The sequence below is a fragment of the Solanum tuberosum genome, unplaced genomic scaffold (assembly GCF_000226075.1).
Source record: "Solanum tuberosum cultivar DM 1-3 516 R44 unplaced genomic scaffold, SolTub_3.0 scf00007, whole genome shotgun sequence".
Lineage (NCBI taxonomy): Eukaryota > Viridiplantae > Streptophyta > Magnoliopsida > Solanales > Solanaceae > Solanum > Solanum tuberosum.
The window spans coordinates 2,161,511-2,179,031 of NW_006238933.1; the positions used below are offsets into that span (position 1 = coordinate 2,161,511).

A 17,521-nucleotide genomic window follows, 5' to 3' on the forward strand; every position below is an offset into this window, starting at 1 on the left:
TTTCTAAAATCATATGAACAAAATGGTCACAAAAAGAACAACCGAAGCAACAAAAAATAACTTTTCACTGAATACTAACAATACATATACATTTCCTCAAAATTAGGGTTTTTTTGGGTTTGTTGATTTTCTTTCAAAAATAATAGGTACCATTACACCATTAGTCAATTTTCACATCTATAGAACGATTTATTGTTCACTAACCCAAGAAAAAAACTTAGTATCAAGAATGTATTGTTCGAAAATTGTAAAATCTTTCAAAAAAAAATGATTTACCCATTTTAAGTCGAACACGATCTTCAATTCAGAAAGAGGAGAGACTTACGGTCGGAGATAAGGAGGAAAATAATGGGGAGAATATTTGTTTTGATAGTCGGATTTTCGAATTTTCCAAGGAAGAAAAAGAAGAGAAGAGAGAACGTTGGGAAAAGAAGAAGAGAAAATTCTATTTTTTTTTTCTTTTTAAATGGCTTGGATAGAATTATAAAAGTTGAAAAATAAAGTGTTTTTTTGTATTTTATAAAAGATAAGAGAATTTTGAAAATGTTAATTTAGTCCCAAATTTACTTAATTACATTTTAAAGTAATTTGACAATTTCTTGGTCAAAGTATCACCAAAAACAAAACTCAAACTTAATTGAGGCTTTCATTTAATTTTCTCATGTACATCAACTATTAAAATCAGAAGAATCTGCCAATTATTGAGAAAAGCTTGGACTGTTGGTTCAATAGAAGAATGGCGCTATCTCTTTGCTTCTCTCCACTCACTTCATACCCCTTTAATAAACCCATGATTTCATCAAGGCCAAAAATGTCTAAGTTGCGTGTCAATTGTGTTGAAGAAAATTCTCATAGTCGTCTTCATGTGGCAGCGAAATCTAGATGGGAAGAATGGATATCAACTGCTGCTAGTCTTTACTCTGTCTATGTAACTGTTGGCGGAGTTGTTGCTTGTTTGAGACCATCCACTTTTTCATGGTTTGTTAATGCAGGTCCAACTTCATATAGTTTAGCTCTTGGCTTTATAATGTTAGCAATGGGTCTCACTTTGGAGCTCAAAGATTTGCTTAACTTGTTCTTGCAAAAGCCTCTTTCTGTGAGTTTATGCCTCTTCCTCTCCTTCCATTGAGAATTTAATTGTTGTCCAATTATTTTTGGTTCGGCTTATTTGAAGTGTTTTAACTTTTAACCACTCTTGTAGCATTTGAATAATGATATACAAAACCCTTAACTTGACTTCAGTCTGTAAAAATCACAATTTTGGGTGTGCACAAATATACACTTAAATTTGTATAAAATTGAACAAATAGACACATTTGTTCTATATGTCCTCCTATATCAATATGGCAATTTTGTACCTTATGTGGCGTTCTATGTATATTATGTCACGTCGGACATGTGTGTCTACTTGTTCATTTTATACAAATTTAAGTGTCTATTTATGCACATCCAAAGTTGGAGGATATAAATGTCATTTGAAGTCAAGTTAAATGATATATTTATGTATAACTTTTTTTAAGCCAAAATAACAAAAAAAGTTAAAAGTCACAAGTTTTGCCTTATAAGCTGTAAACAGGCTCTTATATATTGATGAAATTCAGTGTCATGTTGCTCCTGCATTGTGTAGGTAGTGCAAACTTTCACCGAGCTGGTCTCTTATGATTTTCACCCACTTCAAAAGTCACATACTTGGGTGCTAGAATTGTTTTTGATTCTGATTGAATAATTTAACATGTAAATGTTGGCCAGGACGGCGAAGATTTTCCTGCCATTTTTCTAAGTGTTTAATTTACTGCACTTAAAAGTAATACTTCTAACTTGCTACTCAGTTATTCCAATTTGTTCTTAAGATTGCTATTACACAATTAATGTCACTGAATGACTTCAATAATTGTTACAAACACATCCTATTGCTTATATTTAGTTGAATTTTATTCATATGTTGCTAGAGAGTGGTCCAGTCATATAAGAAGGATATCAATGAGCAGAAGAGTAAACCGTTAATTGACTATGCTCCAAGCACTAAATTCAAAAAAAACGAAAAATAGAATTCTTTACCTGTCCATTAAGTAATCTTGCGCCTTCTGTTATGCTCCTTGTAGTTGTAGATATTACGATCTTTTTCCTATTCTTTGGGTGATTATTACTCCCTTCCAATCATAATGTCTGAAATATGATTCCCACTTCTCGTTGAAAGACTAACGAAAATGAAAGGGATATTTTCTATGCTAAGTTTCAAAAGATTGAAACAAAGTATAACTATGTGGGCTGAAAATCTATGTTCTTCCATCTTTCAGATTCTTTTTGGTTGTGCTGCTCAATATACAATTATGCCAGCCTTTGGAGTGATAGTTAGCAAATATTTGGCTCTTTCTCCTTCAGTTTCCGTTGGTCTAATATTGCTTGCTTGTTGCCCTGGGGGTACTGCATCCAATGTGGTAAGAATGACTCTCTCCTGTGTTATTATCCTTATTAAGCTAGTACATCAGGCTTAATTTCTTTTAAAAACGCGTTTAAATTGTTAAGGCATGAATTTCAGTAGGAAATGCACACATTTTTGCAAACCTTACAGATCTTTCAATCCCTGATTGTGTAAATCTGAATCTATCTGTCATGAATTTCCATTGAGCAGAGTGCTAAAGATAGCTTTCTTCTACTTCTTTCATGTGGTTTCAGAATATTGGTTAATCTTGCATGAACCAGCATTGCTCTAACTGATTCTGATGAATAGAAATTGACAGTGATCCTAGATCTACATTTAGTTTACGCCCTTGGGCCTCAACAAATAACAATGAATAACCAACTTAACCTATAATATATCTCCATTGATGGAGTTTTAGTGTTTTGTTATATAACTTTTAGGTTCGATTCTATTTAGATCGGACTAAACTAGTTGAGTTACTCTCAAACCTACAAATACATCTATGTATACATATATAGAGTGTTTCCTTGTTTTGGCACCATTTTAACTTGGTAAAAGCATGTCCTTTATGATTAGTTTCTCATTTTTCTCCCTTTCATCACTTTATGCTTAACATCTTGCAGATGATTTTCCGTTGTGTTGCATCACATGTGCCGCTTTGGATCTGTACCTTTATAGTCAAATTTACTGCCGTTAAACATAATCAGTCCTAAGCTAGTGGTAAAGGACAGAGACAACCGCGAACTTTATTATGTACATGCATGTGCTTAGTTTGGCTTTTTAACTTGCTGCACCACTAGGTGGGTAAGGTCTGTGTACACACTACCCTCCCCAGAGTCCACTTCTGGGATTTCACTAGGCATGTTGTTGTTGTTGTTGCACCACTAGATGGGTACCTAGTAAATGATTGAGGTATATAGTTTGATAGTACAGTGCAATTAACGATATCATTTGAATTAGCTTTGCCAATCTGCCGTCTTAAAGTATTAGATCTCTCAACCTTGCTTTTTAGGAAAATAAACAAAAAAAATTGACTTTTGATGCCCCGGTTAATAGTAAATCATTTTAGCAGCATTACAGAACCCATAGCAAAAAGAAAACCTGAAAAGATAAGGAGAGAGGATATTGACCATCTTTAGAATAAAAGAGTGAATTCTCACATGGTATGGTGTCATGACTGGCAAATTGCCATATGATAAAATTGGAAATATGTATTGAAAATATGGTGCTTTTTTCTTCGGCATTTATCACATATCAAGACCCTTAGAAGCATTGTCCGTTTTCTGTTACCACATTCCTTCCCTTCTTGCTAAAGCTTAATTTCAGTTAGAGCACCTACAGTCTGGAATTTTTGGTCATTTGATTGCAACAATTTTATAACATGAGTTGAAGTTTAAGTTACAAAGAGATTGAAGAAAATAAACCAAGGCCTCTGTGAATAGCAAGGGCTATTCACAAGGGCCTGAACGTGTGCTATTTGTAAGGCAATTACAATTACATAACTCTTTAAATTATATTTCCAATAATATCCTTATCACCCTCCCTCAATCTGAAGTGGAGAAAAGAACATGAAGATTGTCACCGAAACTCCTTGAATTTTGTAACAGAGACACCTTTGACACCTTTTGTAAAAACATCTGCAAGCTGTTGTGATGTGGGAACATGAGAAACCGTAAGGTCACCCATGAGCAGGAGTGCCTTTAAGATAGCGGAAGATTCGCTTAACGGCTTGAAGATGAATAAGACGAGGTTGATGCAGAATTGGGAAGCCATATTCACAGCATATTGTACATACGGGCGTGTGAAGGATAAATATTGAAGACTGCCGACCATTTGACGATACAGCGAAGGATCATCAAGAAGTTGAGTGTCCACAGAATGCCAATCAAGCTTACTATAAAGAGGAGTTTTGACAGGCTTAACTTTGGCCAAATCAAATTGATGCAAATGGTCCGATATATATTTCCGTTGCAGGAGAAGAGCCCCAGCAGTATTGTGAACTATCTCCACACCTAAAAAGTAATGAAGGGAACCAAGATCTTTCATTGCAAATTCAGCTTTCATGGATTCAATAAAATCATAAACAAGCCACTGTGAGGATCCAAAAACAACAATGTCATCAACATAAATAAGAAGTATCAAAGTAGAACTGTCCTGTCGAAAAGTGAACATGCTGTGATCGGAAGTAGATTTCTTAAAACCAAGGTCCAAAAGATAAGTTGCAAGTCGAGTAAACCACGCTCTAGGTGATTGTTTCAACCCATAAATGGCACGACTTAGCTTACACACATGTTGTGGATAATCATAATGTTCAAAACCTTTGGATACATCTAATTGATGCATACACCAATTATTAAGAAGAGCCAAAGATAACACTACACGAACAGTGCTTAACTTGATCACAGGAGCAAAAGTTTCTGTATAATCTAAACCTGGCAGTTGAGAAAAGCCCTGTGCAACCAAACAAGCTTTGAAGCGGTCTATAGAGCCAGTAGGACCATACTTAATCTGATATACCCATTTATTTCCTACTATATTCACATTGGGAGGTGGAGGAACTAATGTCCATGTATGATTTTGGACGAGAGCATTAAACTCTTCACTCATTGCATTAAGCCACTTAGAGTCTTTGGATGCTTGTATGAAGCATGTTGGCTCAACCGGAGCAGTGGAAATAGAGACAATAAGTAAGGGGAAAACACGTGGCTTTAGTGATCCGTTCATCAAACGAGTAACCATGACATGGGACGGCTATCTGAGTGATTAGGATCTAAAGCTAGAGAAGAAATTAGATTAGAAGAAGATGATATATTTTGGCGAGAATGACGCATAACAGGATCTGTAGTGGAGGTAGTGTCACGAGAAAGAGGTTGCTGATTTTGTGGAGATAAAGGAAGAGTAGTTAGAATACGTGAATTATGCACAAGAGAAGGCGTTGGAGATAAAATAGGAGAACTGCGTACAACATGTACGTGGGTAGCTGGTTGAGAAAACTGATTATTTGAACATGAGGAAGTTAGAGTCCTAGGAGAAGTTATAGACTTGTTTTTAGGAGATATAGAGATAAAAGGGGAAGAAGTTGTATCGGAAGTAGTTTGGGAAACCATGGTGCTCTTGATACCAAGTTGAAGTTTAAGTTACAGAGAGATTGGAGAAAATAAACCAAGGCCTGCGTGAATAGCAAGGGCCTGAACGTGTGCTATTTATAAGGCAATTACGAGTACATAACTCTTTAAATTATATTTACAATAATATCCTTATCAACATGCCCAAGAATTGTTAGATTAATGGAAAAATATAATGTTTGAATTTACTCTTATACATTCAGATAACATAGTCTACGGAACAGAAAATCCATAGGTTTACTGCAAAGTTCATTTTTACTTTCTGATAGTATTACAGGTAACCTTAATTGCACAAGGAGATGTACCTTTATCAGTAGTGATGACACTGTGTACCACACTTGGAGCAGTTGTTCTCACTCCCCTTTTGACAATGATTCTGGCAGGCACATATGTTCCTGTGGATGCGATTAAGCTTTCCATCATCACGCTACAAGTTAGTTTGTTTTCAATGTATTGTTTTCTACAATTCTTACATTTTGATTCATCAAATAAGTTGTATCTGTTTTTCAGTGATTTATTTTGAAAAAACTTTTCGTGATACTCTTTGTAGGTGGTGGTTGCTCCGATTCTCCTAGGTTCTTATCTGCAGAGAAAATTTCCAAGAGCAGTGACAGTTGTTGCACCGTTCGCTCCCCTTCTAGCAGTCTTAACTTCATCACTTCTTGCTTGCAGGTTTCAGATGTTGAAACTTTGTCATTATCACCTTTATGCTTGACAGTTACCAATTTCAAAAAAATAAATTATCACCTTGATGCTTGTTGCTCTCAACTGTCATTTTTTTGTTTCTTTATTTCCTAATTCTTTTCTCTCTTATATCAGTGTATTTTCAGAAAATGTTGTTCGTCTGAGATCTTCAATGGTTGGTTTGTCAGTTTCCTCTGATTTATCGCTATTTAATCGGGTTAAAGCAATATTCGCAAGTGAATTTGGGGCTGTAGTGGTTGCTGTGCTTTTGTTGCATTTTGCTGGATTCTTTGTAGGGTAAGAACATACCCCTTTTTGTTACACTCAGTTAAATTTGTCCCTGATTTCAGAATCCCATAGGAATTGTATTGTGATAAGGACCTTTGGCAGGTACCTGTCAGCCACCTTAGTCGGTCTTGCTGAACCTCAGAGACGTGCCATATCCATCGAGGTACGTACTTGATTATTCACCTAATGGGATAAAACCTCCCTGTGCTTGGAATTTTTAGTCTAGATAAGTTTAATCTATGTAGATATTTGTATGTTACAACTTTTGAACCTTTCTGTGTATGAGTTATTTAAGAGTCAGCAGATATTGCACCGTTTAGTCATGCCGACATTTAGTTAGCAATGGAGGTTGTAATATTTAATGTTTTGTCATCTGAAATAGAGCATTTTCCATTGAGGCAAATATGAAATATTATATTCAGAAAGGTAGACGATGGCTTCAAGTTCTGAGGGCATAATCAATTTTTTGACATGACACAAGTGTTGGGTTCATTTTATAACGTGTGAATGGATAATGGTACATAGAATAAAGATTGGTGAATTAAAAATATGAAAGTGCTGCAAGTATGAATAGAGTTATTCCATTCATGAATACTCATGACAGATGAATGCAACATTTCGTATTTTCATGCAACCTTTCGTATTTCTAGGCTACCTTTTCGCATATCATGCATGAATCATTGTGCTCACCTATACGCTATAAATATCTGATTCTTTCTCAGATATTGACATAAGTTTTGAAATAAGTTTTTGACATAAGTTTTGAAACAAGTTTACAAGAAGAAAAACACTACATAATAAGAAAAAAGTTTCTATTTTTCCAAAAACTTCAAGTGTGATTACAAGCCATTGAGTGGTTCGCTGGACAAAAAATTTGACGTACCACTATTTGTTTGTCGTGAGTCATTTTATCCTGGGAGGATATATTCCATAACCTCGGGTACTTGAGGGGAATAATTTCCTTAAGGAAACTCTGTGAATTCAAAGGACTTGACTCTTCTTTTTTTATTGAAACTTGTAAATGTGTATTCCTCAGCATTAAGGACATGCTGGACACCATACAAAAAGTGTTAGATAAAAAAAACAGCAACTAGAAAACAAGATACTTACAGAGGTCTTAATAAATCTACAAACTGATCTATATCCTCTAAACCTACTTCTTTACACCAAAAGTTAGAAAGATATTATACAATTCCATTTAACTTTCTAGATGGAATTGGATCTATCTTCATAACACCTCCCATTTCTCTCTCTCCAAACTATCCACCAGATGCATTGTGGGATGATCCTTCACCACTTCTTTTGACTTTTGCTGCCTCCTCTTTTCATCCAGCAACTAAGCAAATCTGCAGTATGCTCCGGCATAGTCTAGCTTGTCTTTGTTATGTTGAGAAATAGAGACCAAAGTTGTGCTGTAAAGGTGCAGTGCAAAAATAGATGATTGTTTGTTTCATTTGTCTCATTGCATAAGAAGCACCTGGAAACTATGATGGCCCCTTTTTCTTCAAAACTTCTTGTGTCAGGCATGTTCTTTTAACCACCAACCAAGTAAAGCATTTTACCTTGGTTGGGGATGGACTATTCTATAAGTTTCTCCATATTTTTGGTTGCCCTCTACACTATACCCTTTCTTCCATTTTATAAACCCTTTTAACAGAGAATTACCCATCAATATTGTGTTTCCATCTTAATGTATCTGGTTCAGCAGTAGTGCCATTGAAATCATCAATCCTATTTAGCAAATCGGCTACTCTATGATCTCCCAGTCATTTAGCAATCTCCTAAAGAATAAGTTCCATCCCTGTGCACTCCACATATCATAAATGGTGCCATCTGGGTTGTTGCTTGGAATAAACAGGTCTGGAAAAATCTCCATTAATGGACTTTGCTCCTTCCAAGCATCATTCTAGAATTTTATTCTTTTCCCATCTCCAACTCTCTTCTGCACGTTCTCGCCCAGTTTGGGCCATAGAGCTCTAATGGTCTTCCAGACTCCAACTCCATAAGTATTAGTGCTTACATTTGGTACACCATGGGTTGAGTTCACCAAACTTGTTTCTAATTTCCTCCCTCCATAATGCATGATCCTCCCCATTGTATCTCCTGAGCCATTTCATCAATAAACTATTGTTCTGTGCTCTCAGATTTTTGATGCCCAAGCCACCTTGTTCTCTACTGTGCATTGTTGTCTGCCAATTGACTAGTTTATATCCTTTGCCCTCTTTACAGCCATGCCACAGAAAATCCCTCCTAAGTATGTCCAGCTTTTTCATAACTTTGGGAGGTATGGGAAATAGAGACATTACATACGTAAGAAGTGCATCAAGAACAGAGTTGATAAGGATGAGCCTCCCTCCTAGTGATATGTACTGCGCCTTCCACCTAGCCAATTTTTTTCAGTTTTCTCTAGTATACCATCCCAAATTTCCCCTGCCTTGTGTTCACTGCCCAGAGGTATACCAAGGTATGTAGTTGGCATATTTTCAACTTTGCACCCTAAAATGATTACAAGATTTTGGATATTTGGCACCTCTTTTATCGGGAACAAACTAGTTTTTCCCCAGTTAACTTTCAAGCAAGAAGAAGCTTCAAAAATAGTCAAAATCATTCTGATGTAACCTATCTGTTCAACCTTTGGCTCACAAAACATCACTGTGTCATCTGCATACTGTAGGTGACATACCTCCATTATTTCCCCTCTGCTATTTCCTATCTCAAACCCTTTAATCCATCTATTTTGTAATGCTATCCTCATCATGCTATCAAATCCCTCCATTGCTAGTATAAACAGGAAAAGGAAAGGAGACAGAGGGTCACCTTGTCTAAGACCCCTTTTAGAACCAAAAACACCTACAGGTTCACCATTCACCAAAACAGAGAACTTGACAGTTTTAATGCAAAAGTCAATCCATTTCAACCATTTCTCACCAAAGCCCATTTGGCTGAGAGTATTCAACAAGAATCTCCAGTTGACATGATCATAGGCTTTTTCTATGTCTAGCTTACACATGACACCTGCTTCTGGCCTTCTAAGTCTTGAGTCCACACACTCACTAGCAATTAGGGATGCATCCATGATCTATCTTCCTTTTATAAATGCCATCTGATGCTTGTTAACTAAATTGTTAACCACCTTCCTGAGTCTTTCAGCCAGTATCTTTGCCACAATCTTATATATTCCACCTATGAGACTTATAGGTCTAAAATCTTTCAACTTTGAAGCTCCAACCTTCTTTGGGATCAAGGCTATGAATGTTGCATTGAAGCTTTTCTCAAACTTCTGATATTCATAAAAATATTGGAGAGTCTTTAAGATGTCCTCCTTTATAAGTTCCCAGAAAGCCAAATAAAAGGACATAGGGAATCCATCCGGCCATGGTGCCTTCTTCATAGCACACAATTTAATGCCTTCTAAGATTTCATCCTCTTCAAATTGTCTTTGTAGCTCCTCCTGTTCTTCTGCAGATATCCTTGTAGCTTCATGTAACATTAATTCTGGCCTCCACTCTTCTGCCTCCTTATACAGGTTCTTGTAGTAATTTTGAATAGCTTCTTTGATCTCCTCTGCATCTGTCACCTCCATACCATCCACCTTCAAGTTATCTATGGAGTTTACCCTTTTGTGAGCTGTAGCTATCCTATGGAAGTATTTTGTATTTTTGTCTCCCTGTTTCAACCATTGTATTCTTGATCTTTGTCTCCAAGCTATCTCCTCATTTCTTGCAACTTCTTCAAACTCTAAAGCCAAATTTGATTTTTGCATTGCCTTATCATCTGTGAGAGCTCTTTGTTCCTAGATTTCTTCCAAAGCTGCAAGCTGGTTTAAAATGTCACCCTTTCTTTGTTTCCAGTTGCCCCTGTTGTTTCTTCTCCACTCTTTTAACTTTTCTTTTAGCATCTTCAGTTTCTCAGCTAAAATATAGTCAGGCCTCCCCTTAACAACAAAAGCTCCCTACCATTGTTGTACCTTTTCTTTGAACCCTTCTACCCTCAGCCACCAACTTTCAAATTTGAAGTATTTTTTCTTAAAGTTCAGCTCTCCACAAGATAGCATGATTGGGTTGTGGTCGGATCCTATCTTTGGTAATACTGCCTGTTTGATGAGAGTAAACTGCTCTTCCCATGATAAAGAGTATAAGAATCTATCGATTCTTGAGGCACTTCTATGATTCTGCCCCCTTCTCCAAGTATAAGATCCTCCAAATAAAGGAGGATCCACAAGCTCCATCTCTTCAATGCATTTAGAGAACTCAAACATTGCTCCATTTATTCTGAAACAGTTTGTTCTTTCATTGGGGTATCTGATTACATTAAAATCACCTCCCACCACCCAAGGTCCTGCACACCTTCCCCCCGCTGAATATAGCTTCCCCCATAACTCTCTTCTTTCCACTCTTTTACAATCAACATACACTGTTGTTACAAACCAAAAAAAAATCAGAATTTTCCCCAGACATTTTACAAGTTATGCTTTGGTTGCCATGTTCTACCATTTCCCCTTTCCAAACTCTCATGTCCCATAAAATAATTACCCCCCCCCCCCCGCTACCATCTGCCTCTAAATGTATCTCTCCCACCCATCTATTGTTCCCAGATACCATGTATGAGTCTATCTATATTTCCCCCTAACTTTGTTTCTACCCAAATATACACATCTGCACTCCATTGAATAATCAGATTCCTTACCACCCCCCTCTTTCTTTTGGAATTGTGTTATTGTTGTTATTTGAGGATTTACCCTTTCCTGCATGTCTCTCTAAATATCTCTTTTGATCTAGCTTCACGCACAAAGCATAAGCCTCTTTTGCACATCCCTTGATAGTTGCTCCAAAGGCTTGCCCTAATTTGATCACATTAAGGTGTACCCAGATTGTAGCCCTTGTCTCTATCATCTCTTCCGTGAGATTTTCTTCGATGCTCAATGGTTCTGGTTCATTGTAAGTGACCAGCTGATTCTCAAAACTTTCTAGAAAGGAAGAATCTCCCCCGCTCATACAGTAACTATTTGTCTCCCCTTCAAAAGCTATGCTATCTTCTTCTTGAGTCATGTCCTCTGCCTGAGCCTCCTCGATTCTCTGATTTCTGGTTTTTGGTTCTCCTTCTTCCATTTGCATGTGTTTTCTCAGTTCCTAATCCATTATAGAGTGATTAAAAGGATGTTTTGCTTCTCCCCAATTTGAGTTGATGAAATCAGAAAAAGGCTCAGTGAACATAGCAGTTTTGGGCTTGCTAGAAAGGCCCAAAAGTTGTGTGAGATGGGCTTGTGTTTTATTCAGATTTAAAGTGTGCTCAGGGGGGCCACTTCCACTAGCCATGTGACTGTTGTCCTTTTCTCGTACCCTTTCCTTGTAAACCTCGATATCCGTTGTTTTCTTTGTTGCTCATCTTGTTATTATATGATTTTTTTGTTTCCGAAATTTATTTAACTTCATATTGTATATTTCATTATTTGTATGAAATTTGTTTGAAGTTATTTTGGTGGAAAAATAGATTTTGCACTACGATACTTAACAATCCTAAGGAAATTATGATTATCTTATTGTGTAATTGTTTATTGGAACTTTAATGTTTTAAATCTGAAGAAATATATGACAATACTTTATTTATAATTGGTTTCTGGAGATTAAAACCTTTGTGGTTTTATGCTCTGTTTGAACTTGATACTGACTTGGAGAACCTAAAAAGTTCGTCAGAAAGTCAAAGTTCATTCGGTTAACGATTGAGAGTTATAAACTTCATCATTAAACTAGAAACAAACTGGAAATAAAGATCTTTATTTGAAGACACTAAGTGTACTTGTCAAATTTGAGCAAAATGACTAATGAAATTGAAGTCATGGCTCATACGACATCGAAAATTGGTGCAATGAATATTGCTCGAGTCGAGTGGTTTATGGCATGAACGCTTGGGACATGTCAATTATAAGACCTTGCAAAAACTGATTAGTTTGACAGTATTGCCTAATTTTGAGTGCAATAAAACACAATGTCAAATATGTGTGGAAGTTAAGTTTGCTAAGCATCCTTATAAATCTGTTGAAAGGAATTCCAATCCTTTAGATTTGATTCACACAGACATTTGTGATATGAAATCAACACCAACGCGTGGTGGAAAAAAGTATTTCATAACTTTTCTTGATGATTGCACTAGATATTGTTATGTTTATTTGCTATCGAGTGAGCATGAAGCAATTGAAGCATTTAGGCAATACAAAACTGAAGTTGAAATTCAGTTGGATAAAAAGATAAAAATAATAAGAAGTGATAAGGGTGGAGAATATGAATCTCCATTTGCGGAAATATGTTTGGAAAATGGAATTATCCATCAAACGACTGCCCTTTATTCACCACAATCCAATGGGATTGCAGAAAGAAAAAATCGAAGTTTGAAGGAAATGATGAATGTTTTACTTATAAGTTCAGGTTTACCACAAAACTTGTGGGGGGAATTATCCTTACAGCAAATCGAATACTCAATAGAGTGCCCCATAGCAAGACACAATCTATTCCGTATGAAAAATGGAAAGGAAAGAAACCCAACTTGAAATATTTCAAAGTGTGGGGTGTCTAGCAAAAGTTCAAGTTCCTATACCCAAAAGGTTGAAAATAGGACCAAAGACTATGGACTGTGTGTTTATTGTATATGCTATAAATAGTAAGGCATGTCGATTTTTGGTTCATAAATCTGAACATCCGGATATTCATGACAATACGGTAATTGAATCAAATAATGCTGAATTCTTTGAACACATTTACCCGTATAAAGCTAGACATGAAGAGTCTAGTGGGGGGTCTAAATGACCTTAAGATGAACCAAAAGAAAATATATAAAATGAAGAAAATCCAAGGCGTAGTAAGTGTCAAAGGATTGCTACTTCCTTCGGATCAGATTTTGTAACATTTCTCATTGATAATGAGCCTCAAACCTTCCAAGAAGCAATGTCCTCTGCGGATTCATCTTTTTGGAAAGAAGCTGTCAATGGTGAGATTGAATCAATCTTGAATAACCATACTTGGGAATTGATTGATCTTCCTCCGGGAAATAAGCCTTTCGGATCAAAATGGATCTTTAAAAAGAAAATGAAGGTTGATGGTACTATTGACAAGTACAAGGCAAGACTTGTAGTCAAAGGCTTCAAACAAAAGGAAGGTCTTGATTACTTTGATACATACTCACCAGTGACAAGGATTACATCTATTCGGGTGTTGGTTGCACTATTAGCAGCAATATATGATCTTGAAATCCATCAAATGGATGTAAAAACAGCTTTTTTAAATGGTGAGTTAGAGGAAGAAATTTACATGGAACAACCCGAGGGGTTTGTGGTTCCTGGTAAAGAAAGAAAAGTGTGCAAACTTGTGAAGTCACTTTATGGACTGAAACAAGCACCCAAACAGTGGCATGCAAAGTTTGACCAAACAATGTTGGCAAACGGATTTAAGATTAATGAGTGTGACAAATGTGTTTACATTAAAGACGCTCCAAATCATAAGGTCATTGTTTGTTTGTATGTGGATGATATGCTAATCATCAGTAGAGACTTAGCTGACATAAATGCTACTAAGCAAATGCTTACTAGTATTTTGAAATGAAAGACCTTGGAGTGGCAGATGTTATATTGGGAATAAAAATTCTTCGAACTACACAAGGTTTGGCTTTGTCACAGTCTCATTATATTGAAAAGGTACTTGACAAGTTCAAGTAATTGGATTTCAATATTGTCAAGACTCCAATAGACGTGAGTTTTGCACTTCGAAAGAATAAAGGTGAAAGTGACTCACAATTGGACTATGCGAGAGTGTTGGGAAGTTTGATGTATATCATGAACTGTACAAGACCAGATATAGCATGTGCTATTAGTAAGTTGAGTCGGTACACGAGCAATCCCAATCAAACTCACTGGATGGCATTGAAGAGAGTTTTAGGGTATTTAAAACATACTCAAAACTTTGCTTTGCATTATGACAAATATCCAGCAGTAATTGAAGGATATAGTGATACAAATTGGATCACCGGATCAGATGAAGTAAAATCCACAAGTGGATATGTATTTACTCTTGGTGGTGGAGCAATCTCTTGAAAATCATCCAAACAGACATGTATTACTCGCTCCACTATGGAATCTAAATTTATCGCTTTAGATAAAGCCGGTGAACATGAATGGCTCCGAAATTTCTTGGAAGATATTTCGTATTGGCCTAAACCATTGGCACATGTATGCATACATTGTGATAGTCAGGCTGCAATAGGTAGGGCAGGGAGCATGATGTATAACGGTAAATCTCGTCACATAAAACGGAGACATAATACTGTTAGAGAACTACTCTCTAGTGAAATTATCACAATTGACTATGTAAGGTCAAAAGATAATGTATTAGATCCACTTACAAAAGGCCTAACTAGAGAGGGAGTTGAAAGATCATCTAAGAGGATGGGTTTAAGGCCTAGGACAAGTGAAGCATGATGGTAACTCTACCTAGCAGACTGGAGATCCCAAGAGCTAGGTTCAAAGAGATCAAACAAAGTTGTGTTTGACGGTCCAACATTGTGAAATAATCTAACCTATTCTCATGATGAAGACAATGTTTAGTAACCAAGGATAAAGCTTATATTGAAGCTTTTTAATGGTTTCTAAGTTTGGCAAGGCATGACCAAATAGTTTCTCTACGGGAGTAAACATTTAGGAATCACCTACGTGGGAGTGAAGTGGAAGCCGCTTCAAGGAGAATGCTAGTAAAGGCCGATTCTCTAAGCTCTCATGAAACCAGGAAGTGTTCATGGCTTAAACGAACAAAACCGTGAGAACCATAGATGGTAAAAGGTTGGTTGTGTGACTTATATTGTCTAGGTGTACATTCAAGTTCGACGGTTCAAAGATATCGCATCTACCGATTGATCGAGTGCATCCGATATAAGTTCAATACGGAAAGTTCCAAGGGAAACTCACTTATCCTGATGCAACTAGTCTTTGTTTGTAATCACACACTAGTCCGTGTATATGTATCTTTCGCGTTATATCCATTCTCATTCATGTGGGGGATTGTTGGGTTCATTGTATAGTGTGTGAATGGATAATGGTACATAGAATAAAGATTGGTGAATTAAAAATGTGAAAGTGTTGCAAGTATGAATGGAGTTATTCCATTCATGAATACTCATGACAGATGAATGCAACATTTCGTATTTTCATGCAACCTTTCATATTTCTAGACTACCTTTTCACATATCATGCATGAATCATTGTGCTCACCTATAGGCTATAAATATCTAATTCTTTCTCAGATATTGACAGAAGTTTTGAAATAAGTTTTGAAACAAGTTTACCAGAAGAAAAACACTACATAGTAAGAAAAAAGTTTCTGCTTTTCCAAAAACCTCAAGTGTGATTACAAGCCATTGAGTGGTTCGCTGGACAACAAATTTGAGGTACCACTATTTGTTTGTCGTGAGTCATTTTATCCTGGGAGGATATATTCCATAACCTCATGTACTTGAGGGGAATAATTTCCTTAAGGAAACTCTGTGAATTCAGAGGACTTGACTCTTCTTCCTTTCATCTTGTTATTATATGATTTTTTTTGTTTCCGAAATTTATCTAACTTCATATTGTATATTTAATTATTTGTATGAAATTTGTTTGAAGTTATTTTGTTGGAAAAATAGATTTTGCACTACGATATTTAACAATAAGTTGCTACAAGGAAACTTGCTAACTCATGTTGACATTTATCTGCAGTCATCATCCTTTTGTACCTGATATTGCCGCACCTGTATGGACACTTTCGCTGATTTCAAAACTAAAACCTTAAAGACGGATAAGAAACTTATGATTCCTCATTAGACATATTTTGAGAAAGATTTAGTTTTCATTTCCCTGCTCCTTAAATTGATTTTTCCTGTGACCTATGCAGCAATGCTGTTGAACTTTCTTTTTGAATTGTTTTGCAGGTTGGCATGCAGAATTCCTCCTTGGGAGTGGTTTTAGCGACCGCGCATTTCACATCACCATTGGTTGCATTACCTCCTGCAATATCAGCTGTCATTATGAACATAATGGGCAGTACTTTAGGTTTCTTTTGGAGATATATTGACCCTTCTGATTCAAACATTACTCCAGAAGCCACTGATAAATCATAGTAAGATTCATGGTCACCATTTTCTCCTTCTGGTACAATTTTCGTCAGCTTTGTAACTTTGCTCCTCTCTGTTTATATTTCTGGTCCAACTGAGTTCAATACAAGTTCATGACATATTTAGCTTATCTACATTGATTATTATATGAAGAGTTCATACATTATTTTATTTTATTTTTGGGGTCAGAAAACATACATTATCTGTAAAGTTTAATTTGTTGTTTGCTATATTTTGTGGGATAGTAATTCCACTTATTAAAAGTATAATAGTAAGGAGCCTGATTATGTTTCTAGTCTTGCGGGTTTTTGAAATTTCCCCTAAGAAGATTTATTCACTTAAAACAATATCTTCTAATTAAAACAGTAAAGTTAAACTATTTCTAAGCCCACAATTGTACCGTGTGTTTCTAAAGATATTAATTTCATTGTTGCTTTAGGTTTCAAATTAATTCCTAACAAGATGGAACGGAAAAACAATTATGAAATAACGGCATTTCAAAAAGTGATGCACACTACACTTGACATTTACTTCTTTTTTTTTGAAAAGGGTTTGATCTCGCAACTTTGCGATTTAAAGCTAATATATCTTTTATTACAAAAATGACACGTATACTCTTACTATTACACATAGGGTTGTTCATGGTTATGGTTAAAAAATCAAACGAACTGTAATCCAAACCAAATCGATTAAAAAAACCGAATTTGGTGTTGTTTGGTTAGGTTAAGTTTTAAATTTGAAAATCGATACTATTTGGTTAGGTTTTGATTTTACTAAAAGAAAACTGCAAAAACAACCTATCCGAATTGAGAAATTATATATATAAATTTTATAATTATTTATATATTATTCATAAATAAAATATAAATAT

The 17,521-nt window shown here is 35.9% G+C and overlaps 1 protein-coding gene across 1 annotated transcript; it reads left to right on the forward strand.

The window, feature by feature from the left end:
• Positions 1-674: 674 nt before the first annotated feature.
• On the forward strand, positions 675-16,826 carry LOC102606347 (probable sodium/metabolite cotransporter BASS1, chloroplastic). Its single transcript, XM_006338838.2, has 7 exons — positions 675-1,096; positions 2,298-2,438; positions 5,825-5,980; positions 6,098-6,219; positions 6,367-6,528; positions 6,622-6,682; positions 16,468-16,826. Exons 1-7 carry the CDS (start codon positions 737-739, stop codon positions 16,654-16,656), a joined length of 1,191 nt encoding a protein of 396 aa, XP_006338900.1. The 5' UTR covers positions 675-736; the 3' UTR covers positions 16,657-16,826.
• Positions 16,827-17,521: the final 695 nt, after the last annotated feature.